The sequence below is a fragment of the Magnolia sinica genome, chromosome 13 (assembly GCF_029962835.1).
Source record: "Magnolia sinica isolate HGM2019 chromosome 13, MsV1, whole genome shotgun sequence".
Classification (NCBI taxonomy): domain Eukaryota; kingdom Viridiplantae; phylum Streptophyta; class Magnoliopsida; order Magnoliales; family Magnoliaceae; genus Magnolia; species Magnolia sinica.
Window position 1 is genome coordinate 44496748 of NC_080585.1, and position 20505 is coordinate 44517252.

At 38.7% G+C, this 20505-nt stretch overlaps 1 protein-coding gene across 5 annotated transcripts in view; it reads left to right on the forward strand.

Annotated features, from left to right (window-relative positions):
• LOC131223691 (uncharacterized) overlaps positions 1–20505 on the forward strand; it is a 73435-nt gene that overhangs the window by 18981 nt on the left and 33949 nt on the right. For 4 of the 5 annotated variants that reach the window (XM_058219157.1, XM_058219160.1, XM_058219159.1 and 1 more), the window contains exons 4-7: positions 5183–5246; positions 5623–5679; positions 18375–18481; positions 18574–18612. In XM_058219157.1, coding sequence (XP_058075140.1) covers positions 5183–5246; positions 5623–5679; positions 18375–18481; positions 18574–18612 — 267 coding nt within the window. The remainder of the gene's footprint in view (positions 1–5182; positions 5247–5622; positions 5680–18374; positions 18482–18573; positions 18613–20505) is intronic. The other variant, XM_058219158.1, reaches the window with a different exon arrangement.

Here is a 20505-nt window from a genome sequence, read left to right on the forward strand (position 1 = left end):
ATAAATAAAAGGAAAAGTTGAAAATATAAGATGTTTTGGCATTACATTCATTATAGTAAATTTATATAGATATTATATAGTTAGAAAACTAAATATAAAAGGTTTGCAGTTAATTCCAGGTTGTCAGGTTCATAAATCCATTAGACAGCCCGATATAGCATTCTCACCAAAGATTGGACCGTTACACCACCATAAACATGTTCAAATTATAAATGAATGCATATTTGGAATGTTTAGAATATTCTGGATGTAATAAATATTTTTCCTGATTTTTCTAACAAAAAAAATCGACCGTTACACACCTCGTATTGGCCGATATGGGTTGTATCCGTATCGGTAATGGTGGAGACCGTTACGGCCATCGTTACCGCAATGGAACACGTTGTTGTACCCACTTGCATTTACATTAGATAATTGTAAAGAACCCAAATGAAAGTAAACTGAATTCAAATATGAGCTATGTTTTTTAATACATTTCCTACATTCTCGTATAGGCCCTGATGATTGGTTTCTAGAGGATATAATATTGAGTAGGGGTATGGGATATGATCAAGGTGTCCCGTATCAGTATCGGTTGACGTAACAGTGACCTCCAAAACCGATACGGATACGGGGGCATAACGGTGATACGGGGGTGTAACGGCCCGTAACGGCGCAAAATTTTTTTTTTTTTCCAAAAAAATATGGATTAAATCCGGAATATTCTAAGCATTCCAAATATGCATTCATTTATAAATTGGAACATGTTTATGGTGGTGTAACGGTCCACTCTTTGGGAAGAAGTTGTATCGGACTGTCTGATGAATTTATGAACCAGATAACCTGAATTTGACTACAAAATTCATATATTTAATTTTCTAACTATCTACTATCAATGATAGATATATTAGAATGAATGTAATATGAAAATATCTTACATTTAGGTGTTTACAGTTATTTTTGAGGGCCAAATTCATGCGTAAATAGAAAAAAAATATAAAATGGCACCCCAAATATGTAAAATGCACATTAACATGTTCTACTATGATTAACACATCATATGGCATCATTAAAACAGCAAAAGAATCATTAAAAAATGATTTTTTGAATTTTCAAAAAAAGGGCCGAAATAAATGCGTAAATAGAAAAAAATAAAAAAAAATATAAAATGGCACCCCAAATATGTAAAATGCACATTAACATGTTCTACTATGATTAACACATCATATGGCATCATTAAAACAACAGAAGAATCATTAAAAAATGATTTTTCGAATTTTCAAATAAAGGGCCAAAATAAATGCGTAAATAGAAAAAAATATAAAAAAAATATAAAACGGCACCCCAAATCTGTAAAATGCATATTAACATGTTCTACTATGATTAACACATCTTATGGCATCATTAAAACAGCAAAAGAATCATTAAAAAATGATTTTTCGAATTTTCAAAAAAAGGGCCAAAATAAATGCGTAAATAGAAAAAAATATAAAAAATATATAAAATGGCACCCCAAATCTGTAAAATGCACATTAACATGTTCGACTATGATTAACACATCATATGACGTCATTAAAACAGCAAAAGAATCATTAAAAAATGATTTTTCGAATTTTCAAAAAAAGGGCCAAAAAAAATGCGTAAATAGAAAAAAATATTAAAAAAATATAAAATGGCACCCCAAATCTGTAAAATGCACATTAACATGTTCTACTATGATTAACACATCAAATGGCATGATTAAAACAGCAAAACAACCATTAAAAATTGATTTTTCGAATTTAAAAAAAAGGGGCCAAAATTCATGCGTAAATAGCAAAAAATATTAAAAAATTATTAAATGGCACCCTAAATCTGTAAAATGCACATTAACATGTTCCACCATGATTAACACATCATATGACATGATTAAAACAACAAAATATATTAAAAAAAGTATAAATACCTATTTTTGACGAATTTCTAAAAAATGGCCCACCGAGCTTTGATTCAAAAAAATGTGTAATATAATGTGTTTTTATCTCAAATACCTAGCCAAGGTTAGTCAAAATTAGTAGTAGAAGGAGTGAGAAACAGTTTGGAAGCAAGATGTTTAAAAAAACAGCAAAAACAGAGCTAAAAATGAAAAAAAAAAGTTACCGTTACGGGCCCGTAACGGCCCGTTACACCCCGTAACGGGCCCGTATCGGCCGATATGGGTACAAAATCGGGTATTGGCCGATACGACCCCGAAACGCGTAACGGTTCCCACCGTTACCGTTACGTATCGGCCGTTACGGCCGATACGTAACCGTTTTGGCATACCTTGGATATGATAGATTTGGCTGTAGAGAGGGTTTGAAGTATCAAAATCGCACTATGTATCACACCCTTGGGATATGGAAATATCATGGAAACATTGGGAAATATCGCCATGTATCACTGTCTGAGGGACTGGGGAAACTTAATGAAAGGGGTGGAATTTTTCAGTGAATCTTTAGGAGATGTTTAAAGACACTTGAATAGTCTCTTAGGACGCAAAACATTCCAAAAGAAAAACATTGCATGCTATGTGTTGTCCGCCACTAGTGATGCAATTTAACCAAAATGAGTTCCTATCATTGAAATGTCATAAGATAAAATCTAAAAAGCACAAACAATAAAACACGAGATCAATGCATAGTTTTTTTACACAAATTGTGATTTTAAAGGGTGATTATGGTAGAAACTCGGATTTCCCCAATTTCATCCACCTTCACCTTCACCTTCACCTTCAAAATTGGAATTTCTTGCTTGAAACCCATGTTGATGTAGGAAACTCATGCATAGATATGGATTTGTACCTGTTTTCTTTCTAATTTGTTGAAAGAAAAGAATTGAAGGAAACTTCTCTCACCTTTAGGGTTTTGGCCCAAATTCGCTCTCTGATTATGATTTTCTTTGTCAAATATTTTTTTGAAGGATAACGATTTTATTCAAAAATGCCAAGCAAGAAGCCAAGCACCAAAAAAATAAAATAAAAATAAAAATAAAAATGGAAGCAACAATTATAGTCTCAAGAAAGATTGAGCAAAATAGATACAACTACGTTGAGAAGAAGAAACCCAATCAATCACATCCGTTTTAGACTTCCAGAATCTTTTTCCCAAGGCCCTGATCTGTATTAGAAACACCGCGCATTACATTCCTCTCACATATGCCACAGGACCACCAAGAGGAACAAATGCCATAAAATCCAAAGGTCCTTGGCCATACTCACCTCATGCCAAACCCGGAACAGATACTCAACTGTAGAAGGCATCACCCAAACAACACCAAGGTCCTTTGTCAAATTTATGTTTTGATGAGAAACAACTCCAGCGGATTTGTTAAAACAAATTGAGAAACATAATTCCTTTTTTTTTTTTTTTTTTTTTGCAAAAAAAGCCTTTTTTAAAAAAATCTTTTGGATTTTTTTTTTTGGTTGAATATCGCAAATATCGCTCTCGTTGATTATTATTATTATTATTTTTTGGAAAGATAATGAGAACAATTTATTAGAGGAAAGAGGCATATTACAACAAAGACGCCCCATACATAGGGAGGAAGGTTACAACTACCAAAAGATTCAATACACGAAGCCAAAATACATAGGGGAATGACTCATGTTGATTGATACTTGTGAAGTATCACAAGCATCGTCAAAGTATGCATCTATAACACATACTTCTCGCCAAAATAACGCAATAGTATCAATATCACAATATATTGTATATGATGTAATTTTTGTGATATACCCTTGTTTTGTACTGTTGATTTGTGATCCAGGTAGCATCGGCTGATCCTATTGATACATTGAATTCTGGCTACACCTGTATTCTATTGTCTTTTGAACTGTTTATTATATATTTTTAAGTACAGTAATATCTACAATACATTATATATTATATTGTAAATATATTGTAATGACATTTCAAAATAATAAAGAGATGAGTATTATATTTTTTTCTACAATTGGAATTTTTTCGGTTCTTAAGAAATTTTCTAATGATCTCATCGTATAAATAATATTTGATAACAAGTGGATTGCCATATGTTGGAAAGACAGATGCACCCGTATTGTATCCCAAGTTTTTATGGAAACTACAAGTGTTTCTGTTTCTATATCCATGTCTGTATTAGTTTATTATATCCTATGGGCTTCTTTTAATGTCTTGAGAGTGTAGGTCCGTGGACTTGATTTCTGCATAAAACTGATAGTCACACTTGTTCAGGTGTTACTTTACAGTTGAAACAAGTGGACTATCAATTTTGAAGTAAAGAAGGTGGAAATTGAGCCTGCTTAATTTGGATTCTGCTTTTTGCTGCCCAAATATCGTGCTGGATTAGTTGAGGGTGGGGGTGGGCTGGGCAGCCCTGGCAACCCAAGTCCCAATCCTCTAGGGCCAGGGATTGGGCTTGAAATCTTGGCCCAGTGTTTGGACAAGGCTGGCCCAGGGCCAATGATGAATGGACCGGCTGGTCACCCAGTCCAATAATCAAATGGGTCACCGTTAGGCCAAATGATGGACGATTTGAAGACACTTGTGAGGGTCTGATTCAACTTTTATGTGTAGTTTAAGGGGGGGATACCACAAACGAATTCTTAGATTTAGACTATTTCAAACATTTGATTTTTTTTCTTTTTTCTTTTTGAAAGAAATCATTTCACTCTTTTCTGGGTCGGCCCTGTCCCTGCCGAGGCCTTCTTAGTCCAATTGGGGCCAGGGTTTAGCGGGCTAGTGCCAGGCTAGGACCAACCTCAACCCGGCCCTAGCCCGGCCCATTGCCACCCCTAATTGGGGGATTCCTCACCTTGATATCCACCCCAAATGTAATTTTTAGAAATGGATTTTATGGTTAAATTTCACCCTAAGGGAGGTTGCAATGAATATGTTGGCTTATTCTTGTCTTAACCATCATGCTTAGTAGTAGAAAGTTGCATTTTAGCAATGAAAAGATCTTCTTACTACAATATGCCTTTGCGTACTTCTGATTTGTTGTCCTTTACAGCTATTAAATTATGCTGTTCGAGGTTTCTTATAATCGTGATATAATATAGTCAGCTTGTAAATAATTATTTTTCAATGTGAGCTACCAATTTTTTTTTTTTGAAGTCTTGGTGAGCTTATAGATGAAAAAAATATTCTACATTCCCTGCCATTATGGCTTTCAGCTGATTTAACTGTTTTGCTTGATATCATAGGATTGTGGAGGTCCATTACATTGTGGGATGAAGTGTAGTGCACTTGTGGCAAACAACATAGGAGGTAGACACATTTTTATCAGTTTCATTATTCTGATGCAAAGCTTTTGCACTTATTTATCAAACCTGGAAAAATCAGTGATGGAATTCATTATTAAGAGTACATGGATGGTGGTGGTGCCCAGCATCATGCATTCATTTGTGGTGATCTAAAAACAATAATCCACACTAGGATTTGTTCCCTCTCATGTCATGAGAATTACAATGATCTTGATATAACATTAAAGCAACTTCAATTCATATACATGGATGACAACCTATGTAACAATCTGTATCAGAAAACATAAAAGAGTATATGGGCCAGAAAAGGTCATCAAAACACTAATTTCTTGTACTTAGAGGAGCACAATGGCATGCGCTGATGCCAATGGTATATGCAGGATATTATGTTTGTGCAGCTATTGGGAAAGCCTCAAACTCAGATATTACCCTCATCGGTAATTTTAGTTTTTTCTGCTCAATGTAACTTTTCTGCCTGCTTAAAAGTATCAAGTAGACAATGCTTATATCCATGGTGTTGGGTCAGATATGGTTGCTTGTGATGAATGGCCAATATGTATATTTTATCAACTTCGATGTTTTTGAATTAACTCTTGAAGTGCCTCTGGCTTGCAGCTTTTCAGAATGGTCCTGCTCATCAGTAACCGTACAGTTTGCTAACCTGTAGGAATCCACACGTGGGTCCATGGTTCGGTGATCTAAACTGTTGTATGATGAGATACACGGTTGATAGGAGCTTTGTCAAAAATCTTCAAGATTAATATCCAAACATTTTGATCGGTGGCCCAAAAAACGATGGTTGAGGGCGGTCCATATGCAAAGAAAATAGTTGAATGATCGAAGTGTTGAAATATTCCAGTGCGGGAGATTTTTTGGGTGTACCCAATCAGTGGCAAGGCTCATCATATAAACAGTTTGGATGAGTGAAACATGTCCCCACATGTATGGAATCCTACTTGTCAGCAAAAAATACTTTTGCCAGAGTGAGGACTGTTTATATAAGTCTCTCTGTTCTCTTCCTTTCTTTTTCTCATTTCTTTCTTATTGTATTGTGTATTTACCATTTGTGCTAAAGTGATTTAACGTAGAGGTTTCTCTTAAGGAATAACATCATTTACTCTCTACAACCCTTTTTCGCTTATAAGATGATGGGGACATCACGCGCATACGCACACCTCCCCTACGCACGTACGCAAGGAGGAGGAGGGCCCCATCATCAATTTGGATCGATGACGACATCCAGGGAGGGCCTCCTAATTAGAAGACTGCGTTTTGGTTCCTTGGAGTGGACCCGATCGTCATGTAAATTCTACCATGGGTTCTCATGATCGTGGCCCATTATTCTAAACGATCTAGTACTGAGTTTTGGTTATTATTGTTATTAGGAACACCATGGACGGTTTAGACTGCTTTGATTAGTTGTTATTTGTGGTTACTTTGTCTCTAAGTAATAGGTTGCGCACATGGCGCGAGTTTTGGGGTATAGGATTTTATTATAAATAGGCACCCCTTGTCGTCTTTTTTCTCATTGAAGATGATTAATAAAATTCTACATTTTCCTACTTCTCTAATTCTCCAAATTATGGAAACCTAATTGGGTGCGAAATCCTCCCTTCTTCGAAGGGCTAAGTACCGTGGTGCGAAACCACACCCATCCCAAATCGACCCATCTCCTACCCTCCATATTCCTCATTTCCTACAGCCATCCCCTCATCAAATCCACCCACGTTTGCAGCTAATCTTTCCCCTACAACAGATTTCCAGAATCTGGCCTTGCAGGAGGGTCGAAACTTCAGCGGAGTACCGTGTTCAAACCGATCATCCGTTTGACCTGAAATTTGGAGAGAAGGTGGCCCATCCTTGGCCGACCAGGACCTAGCTGGCCGATTCCAGATTCGTGGCCCCACACACGTGCGGGCCGCCATCCACGCAGGTGCAGGCTGATCATGGGTTCCCTCTCGTCTCTATTTCACTCCTCTTTCGCCTTGTTTCCATAACCCTAACCCTAGATCATCTCAAATCCCCAAGTTCTATTCCACTTTTGAAACCCTAGGTTTTCCCGAATTGAAACATGAGAATCCATTGGATTGGAAAATAATCCTTTACATGTGTGGATGAATCTACTATCTTTTGAGCATTGTTTGGTCTATAATTTTTAATTGATTCAGCCCTAGCATGTGTAGGGTTGGACCCTCGTAGATTTCCCTTGTTGAATGCTTGACTTTATGTCGGATTTGGAATTATTGTGATTGTTTCTAAATTATTATGATCTAAAGCCTGAAATCTTGTACATCATATCTAATTTTCATATCCTGCATCATAAGATGGTACTGAAGCGTGTTAAAGAGAATTAGGCATTCCCTTCTCCTTTCACCAATGTTTCCCACATCCCAATCTTTACGTGTGCTGATTGGTACTGGTTTTCCGATTTGGTATGATCTGATCATGGTGCAGTGAGAATGGAGAACTGGTACCCAGTGCATTCTGATCATGGTGCAGTGAGCATGGAGCACCAACTCATGAGATATGGTAAATGAAATCTAGTCCGTACAGCGCTAGGATTTTCAGATCTGCACCAAAACAGTCCTGGTAAATCAAATGTGTTGTTTAGCATGAGATACTGTCCTAATGAGCTCAAATCTACCATATAATTTCACAAGTGCCAAAAGATTGGGGTGCACGAGGAAGATTCTGCTTCAAAATGGTAGCAAGTATGAACAGTCAGAAAGCAGGAGATGGATCTGTTCAAATTTAATGTGTTCAGATCTTGTAGAATCTTACTCAGTGCTGTCTTATTTCGGTCTCTGATCGATTTTGGCACATGATTCATCTGCTTATTCTACTTTGTTCTGAAGTTGTTGGGGTGTTGTTCTTGCCAATTTGTGATGGCAGATTTGATCCAAATGCCTATATACAGGTCTATTTGTTGATCCGATTATCTTTTTCCATACATCTCAGATCATCCCAAAGAATTGTTTCTTGCCTTTTCTGAGAACATCAGTGAAGACATTTACTTTATTTCTTACCGAGATGGCTAAAGAATCTTCATCAGAAATCCTCACCAGTGATAATTGTTGCATAATTTCTCGTAATGTCATGATTGTTAAATTCTATGGAATGTGAGTTGCTGTATCTTGCCACATCTAAGAAGATTTTCTATACTGTCCATGAGCTTTACTTTGAACAGAATAACTTGCTCAGAGCTATCAGTTATATCATGAGATTGCATCTCATAAGGAAAAGCAAAAAGTCTCTCGCAGTTTCATACAAAGTTGAAGGGGCATTGATGAGAATTGGCATCTTTAGACGACATTTTGTTCCATTGATGGAGGATATTGGAGAGTAGAAGAAAAGGATTGTTGCCAAGCACGTGTTTGAGTTGTTGGCTGGTCACAACCCAGATTTGAGTCAGTTTGTGCTCAAATTCTTCAAAATCCAACTTTCTCAATCTGAATGGTGTTTACTTTCTCTTGCAGAATGATGAAAGACATCATTGGGTTGTAATATAAACCAACACAACCATTTTCAAAATATCTGCTCCTGATGCCAATTTCAAGGGAATAACTCGTGGTAGAGGTCAAATACTCGGGAAGTTTTACTAGCACCACCCAAAAGAGGGAGTCAAAACGGACGTTACATGGAAGGGATGGTGAAAGATCATCTTCCTACCCTTAGGATTAAGAAAAGACACCCCAAGAATCTGAAAAATCTTCCCTTTTACATCCCTTAATTGGGAGAAACCTCAAAGCCAAAAAGTACCCTACCTATTATCCTATGTGAAATCGTTTTGTAGGACACTTACCTATTATTGAAAGTCCTATACCACATTCTTTCCGTATGGACCAGACCACAGAAAGCAGAGAGAGATGCCAAAGAATTTTTTTTCCTTTTGCCTTGTGCCCCCAATTCTAGACTTGGAAGAAAGGCATCAATTGACCATGGCATGATCCACGCCAGGTCAAATTGGCACAAAATTTTCCTCCAAATTGCAAAGGCAAACTCAAAGTGGCTGGGTAGATGACTAACAGACTCGGTATCTTTAAGGAACATAAATCAACCTTTGGTCATGGTTATCTTTTTGTTGTGAAGGTGATCAATGTCTAGGATTTTGGATTTTATCTTTTGCTATACTAGCCAGTCGAAGGCTATCACCTCTGAAGGAGTAAGATAGTGCCAATAGGGTGCCAAATTCACTACATAACTTTCCTCGACCTGCTTCTTAGAAGTCAATTGAATGATTTGATTGTGAAACTTGCTAGAGGGGCTCAAAATTTTCTAATGCCAACTATTTAAGTTTTGAGGGTTTGGAACAACATGAAGAATGTGTTCTTGCAAACTGTCGAACACCTTAATCTCCTCTTCTTCTTCTTCTTCTTTTTTTTTTTCCTGAGAGAGAGAGTGAGGAGGAACCCAACTCTACAACTCAAAAAAGAAGAGAGCTTAGCAGACTTTGCTGCATTTACAAAGGATGCCTAACCCAAAACGAAGCTCTTAACTTTTCTAATGACTTGTTCAACGGAAGATCCCTTGTTGCGAAAACAACGACTATTTTGATCACCACAGATAGAGCAAAGAATTTCCATAATGAGAAGCCTCCAGATGGCTCTTCTAGATTTCCCTATCCTGTGCCAAGTGCCTGTGCCATGTTGTTTTGCTTCTTCCTTTGGGATTGTTGAAGAGGCTAGCTATGTTGGTAAGGAGATTGAGGTATTATAGTCTGATCCATTGTTTGATATGGCCGATGGTTCTACTCTGGAAGTCAATGGGCGAGAGAAGGCCCTAGAGGAACTAGAGCAGTTTGAATCTTTTTAAGGACCGCACGTGGGAGATTGAATTGAATCTTTCTTTCTTTCTTTCTTTCTCTCTCCTTTTTTTTTTCTTCTATACTAAAAGATGGTGGCACAAGCCCGAGTCAGGTGCTTGTGCCAGGTGGTTTTGCTTCTTCCTCTAGTATTGCTGAAGAGGCTAGCTTTGTCAGTAAGGAGATCGAGGTATTATAGTCTGATCCATTGTTTGATACGGCTGATGGTTCTACTCTAGAAGTCAGTGAGCGAGAGAAGGCCTTAGAGGAATTGGAGCATTTTATCTGGTGGATGAGGTGGCTAGTGTCAATCACTTTGACGCCTAGGATGTTACTTTGTTGCAGGTTTCGAGGGAGGATCTGGATGAGGCAAGAGAAGCCACATAGTTTATCTAGATTGTAGACTATTTTGGGCAAGCTGATGGTGTTCGCTCGATGTCAGGGGAAGAGCTGGATTGTTACCAAAATATGTTGGAGCATGTTGGTCAATCACTTTGATGCCTAGGATGTTATTTTGTTGCAGGTTTCGAGGGAGGATCTGGATGAGACGAGAAGCCACATAGTTTATCTAGATTGTAGACTATTTTGGGCAAGCTGATGGTGTTCGCTCGATGTCAGGGGAAGAGCTGGATTGGTATCGAAATATGTTGGAGCGTGCGGGCCGGTTAGTTGGCTTATCTTTTGGAGCAGGCGATGACGACGTACATGCTTTTATCTCATTTATTAAGGAAAGAGGTAATCAGAGGCTGAGGGAAACTTAGAACAGAGGCTGAAGAAGGTTCCAAAAGGCTGGAGAGTGTTGTTGAGTTTGGAGTGTGCAGTAAACTATGACTCAAATAGCAAATTTAGTAGTGGAGGGAATTTGGGTAGAGGGGTTCAAACAGTTTCTCAATGAAGGTACTTAGCTGGAATGTTAGGGGCTTGGGGAGCAAGGAAAAGAGAAGTCATGTAAGGGAGGTTTGGAAGAGGTACAAAGTTCATATTATATTTCTTTAGGAAATGAAGTTGGAATCTTTTGTCAATAGATTGCTAGACTCATTGTGGGGAGTTAACAGTAAGGGTTGGACCACACTGGATGAGTTGATTCAGCAGGAGGAATTGTGGCAGCTTGGAACAGGGACTCTTGGAAATTAGAAGAGAGCTCAATCGGTTCTTCTATCTCAGTATCTGTATCCTTCAAGGAAATAGCTTCAGGCTTCAATTGGCTATTCACAGCAGTTTATGGCCCGTGTCATCTAGATCGAAGCTACCTGTTCTAAGTTGAACTAAACTCGATCATAGCACGGTTCAACTTAACTTGGCGTGTAGGCGGCTTAACGTTATAAGATTTGCGTATGAGAAGTCGAGTGGTAGCCGAATTACTAAAAGCACGAGGGGTTTTGAGTAGTGGGTGAGCTGTAATGAGCTTGGGGGCTTTCGTGGTTGGATAGATTTTTGTTGTTTGCGGATTGGATTGAGAGGTACTCGTTGGTTTATCTCTAAGGTCTTTCTAAGCCTATCTTCGATCATCGATTGATGTTATTGGAAGTTAAGGAAGAAAATTGGATTCGGGGACAAGTTCAGTTGGTCCAATGAGAGGGCATAGCCAGTGTTGTCTTGGTTAGATAGATTCTGTTGTCTGCCGATTGGATTGAGAGGTACCCATTGGTTTATCTGTGAGGACTTCCTAGGCCTATCTTTGATCATCGACTGATATTATTGAAGGTTGAGGAAGAAAGCTGGGTCTTAAGTCATTTTGTTATGTACTAATGTGGTTAGAAGTGGAAGGCTTTGCTGATATTATCAAAGATTGGTGGCTATCCTTGAAGGTTGAAGGTACAACTAGTTTTAGATTGTCTCAAAAGCTCAAATCAATGTTTGTAGTATTGATAATATGGGCCGATGTTATCGGTATCGCAGCTGGGCGATACGATATAGGCCTGGAATGTAGAGAATTCCATGTATCTCACAATGTATTGCATGTTATCGGCAGTGTATCGCAATTTATCGATGGTATCACAATCACTCCCCAAGTGCAGGGTTGTGGTGTAGTAATAAACTCGGTAAGACCGAGGTCGAATCCACAGGGACTGATACCTGTACGTGTCCTGAAACTAGATAGAAATAGAACTAGGCTAAGATGAAATCTAAACCAAATAGAATTTAGGAAATAATTGTGAAATAATTATTTAAAACTTTAAGGAATTCAGAGGAAGGGAAACTAGGGATTCAGAGGATCCACTTGTAGAGATCAGGGAGATCTTATGCTCGCATATGGAATTCAAACTGAACTTACTTGATTTGATTTTCAAGAGATGAAAGGTATATGAATTAGAATGGATTCCATCATCTAACCATGCCCAGGAGACAAAGCAAACAACAGAATTAAACTAATTACCAACCAATCAACCATGTATGAGGATCAGGAAGGGTACTGTCATCCCACCATGCCCGTGGGACGATGGTGAACAACAGGGCTTCCTGACTTTACAAACATGAAAAGGGGAAAAAGTAATACTCAAAATCATCGCAGATCCATTGTAATTTTAGTCACAACAGACCATTAAAGACAAAAAGTACATTCCCAGAATAAAATTAAATCAACATCAATTCAGTCTAAGCAAAGGCGCAAGCAAAGACTTATCCCATCACGCTACAAGCTTCACCTCTTAGCCCTAGCTAAGAGGTTTTAGCCTGACATGGATGGATTAATCTCCATATGATTCATCAGAAGATAAAAACTCAAAAAGAAAAAGACCGGAGGGAAATAAAGAAATCCAGATTGAACATGCCGGCCTCCAGTCCAGCCAAACTGTCGACCTTCACGTTCCTTCTCCTCCCTTTCTCTCTCCAGCCGTGCACAGCAGCAGCAACGGCTGCAGTGTATTATTCCTTTCTTCCGTCCCAATCCTAACGTTTCAACCAGATCCAGTCTTCTGCTCCACTCTCTCCGTTTTTCTCCTCCTCTTCGAATCCTCTTCTTCCCTCATATAGAGCAGGAGGTTGTGCGGAAGGCCGGAGTCCGCGGACGACTTGGCTGCGGAGACGCCGTTTACGCACAACAGCTAGATCGGAGTCTTCCCCTATTCTTCTTCTTTGCTTTCCTTCCAAAAGGACAACGTCCTCTGGGAGCTTTCGAGCAGACCTTCATGATGGACGGTTCAGATCGTCCGTCCGATCAGCCCCACGAGCGCACAATCTGCCGCAAAAACCGGACGGCGTCCGGTCGCGAAACAGAGCCTGCGTATCATCATGCTGTGACGATGGTGAGGTCCACAATTAGCTTATCAAGGAAATCCACACCGTCCACTGGTTTCCCCTCGGAATTTCAGTCGGGAATTGCTGTTTTTGGGTCCAAATCGGTGTGGTCTATGGATGCTCTCATTCAGCCGTCAGTCGTCCGTTTTAACGCTCAAAAATCGATATCCGGTGTCTTTTGACATTCATCCACCTAGGCCATGGTAACATGGACCCTGGGAATATGATGAAAGGTCCAGATTAATCATTTGGAGAGCAAGTGGGGCCCACTGATGATCGCCCGGCGAAACAGCGTCTGACGCTGTTTCCTTTTAAAAACAGGATTCGGTCAGTCCTTCGTTTGACCGGATTCTCCGTCTGGTGTACTTCTCATGCGCATGTGCCCTGTGCACACTCGTCTCATATGTAGTCCACTTATGAAGTTTGCGAGAAATCTGCACCGTCCATCTAGTTCCTCACATGATTTAAGGCGTTGAGACCGCAGATGAGGTGTATCCAAAGATCAGGTGGGCCCCAAATCAGTAAATTGTGGGCTGATCTGTCCGTTGGGCCACTTCCATAGTGATCCGAGGGCTGAAATTTGATATGTACGGTTAATTTATGGCCCTCAGGCCATGTATGAAGTTTTGAGCCAATCAGATGGTGGGAACTATGTGATCTTGCATTCTTCACCAATTTCGGGCCTCTTTAACGTGAATGGCCTGATTTTCTCGGATCCCTGGTGTGTAAATTCGATGATCTTGGTCCCCTGGGGTCCGTCCCTTGCCTTGGTGTCATCAGAGCGTTAAATCCCAGCTTTAAACACCCTTTCTTAGTCTCAGTTCGTAATTACACCTTGCATCACATACACAGTTAAACCAAGCCGTTAAACAGAGTCATGCTCATAAATCCAGGTAATAAATGGGGTCTGATATGCAATATCGTGGGAGTCGATGGTATCACAATGTATCGCGATATTATCTCAATTTCTCTTTATAAAGTTGTTGCGTATCAACGATATATGTTGATATGAACAGATATCGTCGATACTTCATAGGAATCGACCGCATTTCACCCAAAAACCCATTCTCCCTCTGTTTTTATTTTTGCCATTTTCTTTCAACCTTTCCTCTTTTAAACATATTCTTGGTGGATTTTGGTTAGGCCTCTGCAATCTTTTTGTAGAAAAACGTAGATTTCAAAGCGGAATAAAGATTTGAAAGGATTTAGGGCTGGTTCTCATTCAGTGAGTTATGTTGCATTTTGGTCCATTTTTTTAAATCATACAAAATCAATGTGGAAAGGTTAAAAATCCTTCATTCTTCATGTTTTGCATGGAAAATCAAGGATTTGAACCTTCGATTTTGAGATTTGAGGGTAGGTGATCCGATTTGGGAGGAATTGGGAAAAATTCGAAATTACCACAATTTCTCCCAAATTGCTTGCAATCTTGCACTCCAAACCTGAAATCAAACATGTATGAGGCCTGATCTACTGATTCATGAACTTTTTGTGAATTTTTAGAATATATAAATATATATATATATATATATTTTAAAATTAATAATAATAATAAAAATAAATTATTTTTTTTTTTTCGAAATTCACGTCTATTAGCAGTCAATTAAGTCCAATTTCATAGTATTTAGGAGTGTTTGATGAAACGATCATCATATACACTCTAATTTCACAATTTGAGGATAGTTGGTTCAATTTAGGGGAAATTGGGGAAAATTCAGAATTTCCCCAATTTCTCCCAAATCGATTGCAATCTTACACTCCAAACATGAAATCAAACATGTATGAGGCATGATATACTAATTCATGTATTTTTTAAAAAATATTTTTCAGAAAAAATTACCTTTAGTTAAAAAATATTAAAATTTTATTTTATTTTATTTTATTGGTTGTGTTTCCATCTCATGTCTCCCTACATTTATAATTATAACGAATTCACTTTGAATATCGAAGCATTAGTTTAGTCAGACAATGCATAGCTTAGGACCTTATGCAAAGGAAACCTAATATGTGCATTTTTTTTGTGATGTTATGATTTAAAAGTTTGTATTAAGGTATTTTTTAACAATCCTTGAAGTTTCATTGAAAAATTTGACCAATTTCCCGATGTTCCCCAAAAAAGTGCGATGCATTACCCGATAGAACGATATATCCCTTGCAATAACCGATACATATCTGTATCCCAAGGGTGTGATACGTAACGCGAATGGCTCAAATTGCTCAAGTACTGTCACATTCTCATTGCAGGGCATGTTTTGCGTAGTGAGCGCTTAGCAGATCCTGCCATCTGCATTTTGTAGGTTGCATCAGGTGTCTACAGTTCCGCTTAATGTGTATGAGCTGGGAGGTATTTGTTTCCATTTTTATTCTGAGGCATGTCCAAACTGGTCTTAAAATTCAGTGTTGAGATTTCCATTGTATTGAATTTCCGCAAATATGCATATTTCAACTGTGTGCAAGTTGATTCATTTTTTGATAAAAAGCTTTCAACACCATAATTGAACAACTGTGACCTGTTATAAAACTGCACAAACAGGTCCTGAGTAGATCTATCATCTAATGTTGTGTGTGCATCTTTGGAATTAATTCCTGTCATGGATTTCCATCGAAAACAAGCAACACATATTTTTGAGAATTATATACTTTCTTTAGAAAATTGGATATAATGAATATTATTTATTTGGAAGCTATCCTGATGGTGGTACACAATAATGGAATATCACATAATTTCCCAAACCGGTGGTGTTCGGTTTGAGGAATGGAAAACCAGCATGGAAGGACTCCTTTATTGCTCCGTCTGGTAAATGCTAGTGAAATGAAAAAGAATTTTTAGCGGTTCACGGATTTCCCAGGTCCTAACCTAAAATATGAAAAGAAATGCTTGAAATATGTGAGGCTTCTAAAGATTCATGGAATTCCCAGGTCCTGGCTCAATGAAAGAATTTTTAGCAGTTCTAAAAGTATGGCTAGATGAATTGCAGGGGATGGAATTGAAAGGCAACATTCATTCAATTTTGCATATCTATTGGTGACATTATCAGAAGCAGTTACATCTTTATTTTCAACCAACCAGATCCTGCTATAACCAAAGGATTTCATCTTGCAAATATATAATATGAAGCTTAAGTGTAAAGGTTTAGGCAAAACTGGTGGTGTTGGATGTCCAAATGCATGTTATCCTTAATTGCAATGCAAATACTAAAATGTTTCATGAAATGAATGAATTAATGCAAAATTCTTATGCGCCAATAAATTTGTTGTACCTCAATTTTTAAAATTTTGCCTGCTTTGCTTCGGCCTCGAACAGCGGACTTTTTTTTTTTTTTGCTTCTTTCCTATTCTCTAGAAAACATGCAATGCAATGCACTTTGTAAGTTGTGATACGAGTTAAAAGGACTTATGTTCTTTCTAATAAATTAGCTTGGAATGCTTTCTCCTGTTACTGTTTGGTGCTTTATTCAAATAGGAAATATGTAATGCCCGATTGAGCATTTGCTTGGCTCAACAAGCTGTACTTTTGGCGCTGCTTTTTTAGATTTAAATTGTTCGCATGGCAGACCCATGTTGGATGGGAGATACTCTGGGTGTATCTCCAATTGGTTGATCCTAACAGCTCATTCTGAGCCGTTAATGAAGACCATTGGTTGTGGTTGGCAGTTTTCATATAGGATCATTTGATAGGGGCAGTGTTCGAAGTATCGGTATCGCTACAAGTTTAGCTGGCCGGGGATACGAAAACAATATCGATATCCCCAATTTCCAGAAATGTGGGGAAAACGATGGAATTTTTCAGTGAAACTTCTGGAAATGTTAAAATACACATATTTGCATATTTAGGAAAAAAAATTTGCAAAAAGAATGCATACACAATAAGTTTCAATTTAATTGGGCCTAAAAATATGTGTTGTCGTAAGAAATCAGTCCAATAGTAACACACTAATCACTTAAAATATTATTAAATCAATTAACATGCAAACAAACGTGCATAATGCATTCATACATTATATATCCATGCATAAATAAACATATAAACACAATACAAACATGCATGATGATCCAACCATCCAACCATTAATCCATCCATCCCATCCATTCATCCAATCCATCCAACCATCCAATCATCTAACCGTTCCCCCTCCCATCCAACCATCCAACCATCCCATTTATCCATCCAACGAACCATCCCATCTATCCATGAAACGAACCATCCCATCCATCCAAACATTTTTTTAATAAACAAATTTTTGGCGATATCGATACATTGGCGATGTTATTGAAATATCTTCGATACACTGGCGATACAAGCAACACCTAGAATTTACACGGTGAAAAATATTAGCAATACATTGGCGATACAAGCAACACCTGGAACTTTCACAGTCGAAAATATTGGCTATATGTTAGCGATATCATTACATTGGCAATACTTCGCGATATATTGCCGGTACGAAAATATTGGCTATATGTTAGCGATATCATTACATTGGCTATATTTCAAGATATATCACCGGTACCTGGAATTTCTGATACTACCAGTGTTATCGGTATCACCGAGCTGGAGATACGGACAATATTGGGATATTATCGTAATATTAGGGATACTCTAAACAATGGATAGGGGAAATATAGGGCATGGCCCATCAATTGATGGAGCCTGGATATGGCTCAGATTATACAAAGGTGGGCCCCCGTGCCATTGCTCAATTGTACAAACAAAACTGCCTCTTTGAATCATGCATCATTTAGTACCGATTTTGAAATCGTTTTGTTTTTGTTTTTGTTTTTGTTTTTGTTTTTTATTAAAGACCCACGTGCAAACAAGCGGAAAAAGAATACAGCGGAAGGAGAACAACTTGCAATTACAGCCCAACAAGCGACTTAAAACTTTGAAGATAGAAGCCCATTCAAGAACATTAACCTTTATAGATAGCAGAGTGGCGTCGAGAGAAACATAAGCCTGCAGTGTTGCTGGCTGCTTTTTCATTAGAATTTAGCACTATAAATTATCATAATTGCCAGCATGAACTATGTTGTTGTATTTCTTTATGTAAATACAGTTTGTAATAATATTTATACTTTGTTTTATGAATTCAACAGATAAAAATGATCCTCAAAAAGGCGTCACCGTTAAGATGTCAACTAGTGTCCTGGAGAGTAATTGCTCACTATCGGTATCTGTTTTCTGTGATTCAAAGGGGATTCTAGTGAGTGGCGCTTCCTCCCACTTTGAGGTGTTCTGCATGTATACATTTTTTTGTCCTCTAGTTATATGTTTATTGTTAAACATTTTTTGCAGGGACCATATTCACTGAATAGATCAGGGGACTGCAACTATGTGAGTGTATAAAAAAAACTGTTCTATTCGTTCAGTATTTATTTTACAAGATTGTAGATGTTGTCCATCCATGTGACTTTGTAGCTGGGACAAAGCTATGACAATAACGATGACGATGATTGTAGACCATCCATGTGATTCCATTTATTTTTTGTGAAAGAAGCCACTCTCTTTCTAATAGAATAAAGTAGGCGAGGGAGAAGGCTTGCATGTACGAGAAATGTCATTGTTGTGACTTTTGGTACAGGGTACTTTACTGAAATGGTTGCCATACCATTGCGTAGGGTTTTGGGGGTGCCTTGTATCCAAGTGTAGCAGAAAGTGTGTGCATGTGTGTGGGTCATGGTTATTATGTACTCCTGTGGTGTACATTAGTGACTTTGTGTAAGTGAATATAAATAAGAGTTTTATAGGTGTGAGCAAGATACAACACCTCTCTCTCCATCTCTTATTCCTTTCTTTCCCTTTTCTTCTCTTTTTCTCTACCATGGAAATAAACGTGGTACCGGAGTGGGAAATGAGTTAGATCAAGATTGCTGCAAGACAATTAACCACTTGCTCTAAGAGCTCGAACTGTTAGAGTATGGCGAATTAATGCCTTTATCTCATAGCCCAAGCCCCACATCTCATGAGTTAGGACCTCGGCCAAACCCCTCTCGTGGGCTCGTGGGCCCCAAATCATATGGGCCGCCCACCTCGAGTGTCCCTGCATCTCACGGGTTACCCTACTCGAGCCCAATGTGAAATGCTCCTGTATTAATCACCCTCAGTGAGGAGTCTCGAACACGGGACCTCCCCCGTGGGCCTCAAATCACATGGGTCACCCACCCCGAGTGTCCCCGTATCCTTGGGCCACCCCACTCGAGCCCGATGTGAAATGCCTTTGCATTAATCACTCCCGGTGAGAAGTCTCGAACACGAGACCTCCCCTGTGGGCCCCAAATCTCATGGGTCACCCACCTTGAGTGTCTCCTCGCATCCCACGGGCTACCTCACTCGAGCCCGGTGTGAAAATGTCCCTGCATTAATCACCCTCGGTGAGGAGTCTTGAACACGAGACCTCCCGATCTGATATCAATTTGATGCAGGACAATTAACCACTTGCTCTAAAAGCTCAAACTGTTAGAGTATGACGAATTAATCCCTTTATCTCATAACCCAGGCCCCAGATCTCATGGGTTAGGACCTCGGCTGAACCCCCCTCATGGGCTCGTGGGCCCCAAATCTCATGGGCCGCCCTCCCCGATTGTGTCCCCGCATCCCACTGGCTACCCCACTCGAGCCTGGTGTGAAGTACCCCTACATTAAAGATCCTCCTAGGTTGCTTGCAATACCTGACGACTCTGTCATGATCATCTATTGTCTCCTTTTTCCCATTTGGACCTCCGGTTGTTCTCCTTACAATATCTAGATTATCTAAAAGTCTTCGGTAAATTTCTACAATGTTCAGTGGTCTAAAATTCTCCAGATTTTGTGTTAAATGGGGCGAAGTATCACAATTGGTGATTAAAATAAAATTAAAAAAAGAAGAAAAAGAAAAGAAACGAAAAGAAAAGAAGTCCAGGTGTCAAGGAGAATCTTCGACAAGATCATCCTACACTAAAGGTCCAAGTTGATTGAAAAAATTACTTGGAGTGGTCTCAATCTGCAACGATGTTTATTGGAAGTAAAAAAGAAAATTGGGTTTTATAACTAGTAACAAGGAGCTTCCTGCATATGATCCATCACATCTAGATTGGTAAAGCGACAATTTGACAGTTATGTCATGGCTCCTTCATTCGGTGCAACCAAGAGTTGGTCATTGATTATAATTCCTATGGATTGCAAAGGAGACATGGAACACTGCAGCTCATATGTATTCTCAACGGGAGCATATGTCGCGTGTTTATCAGC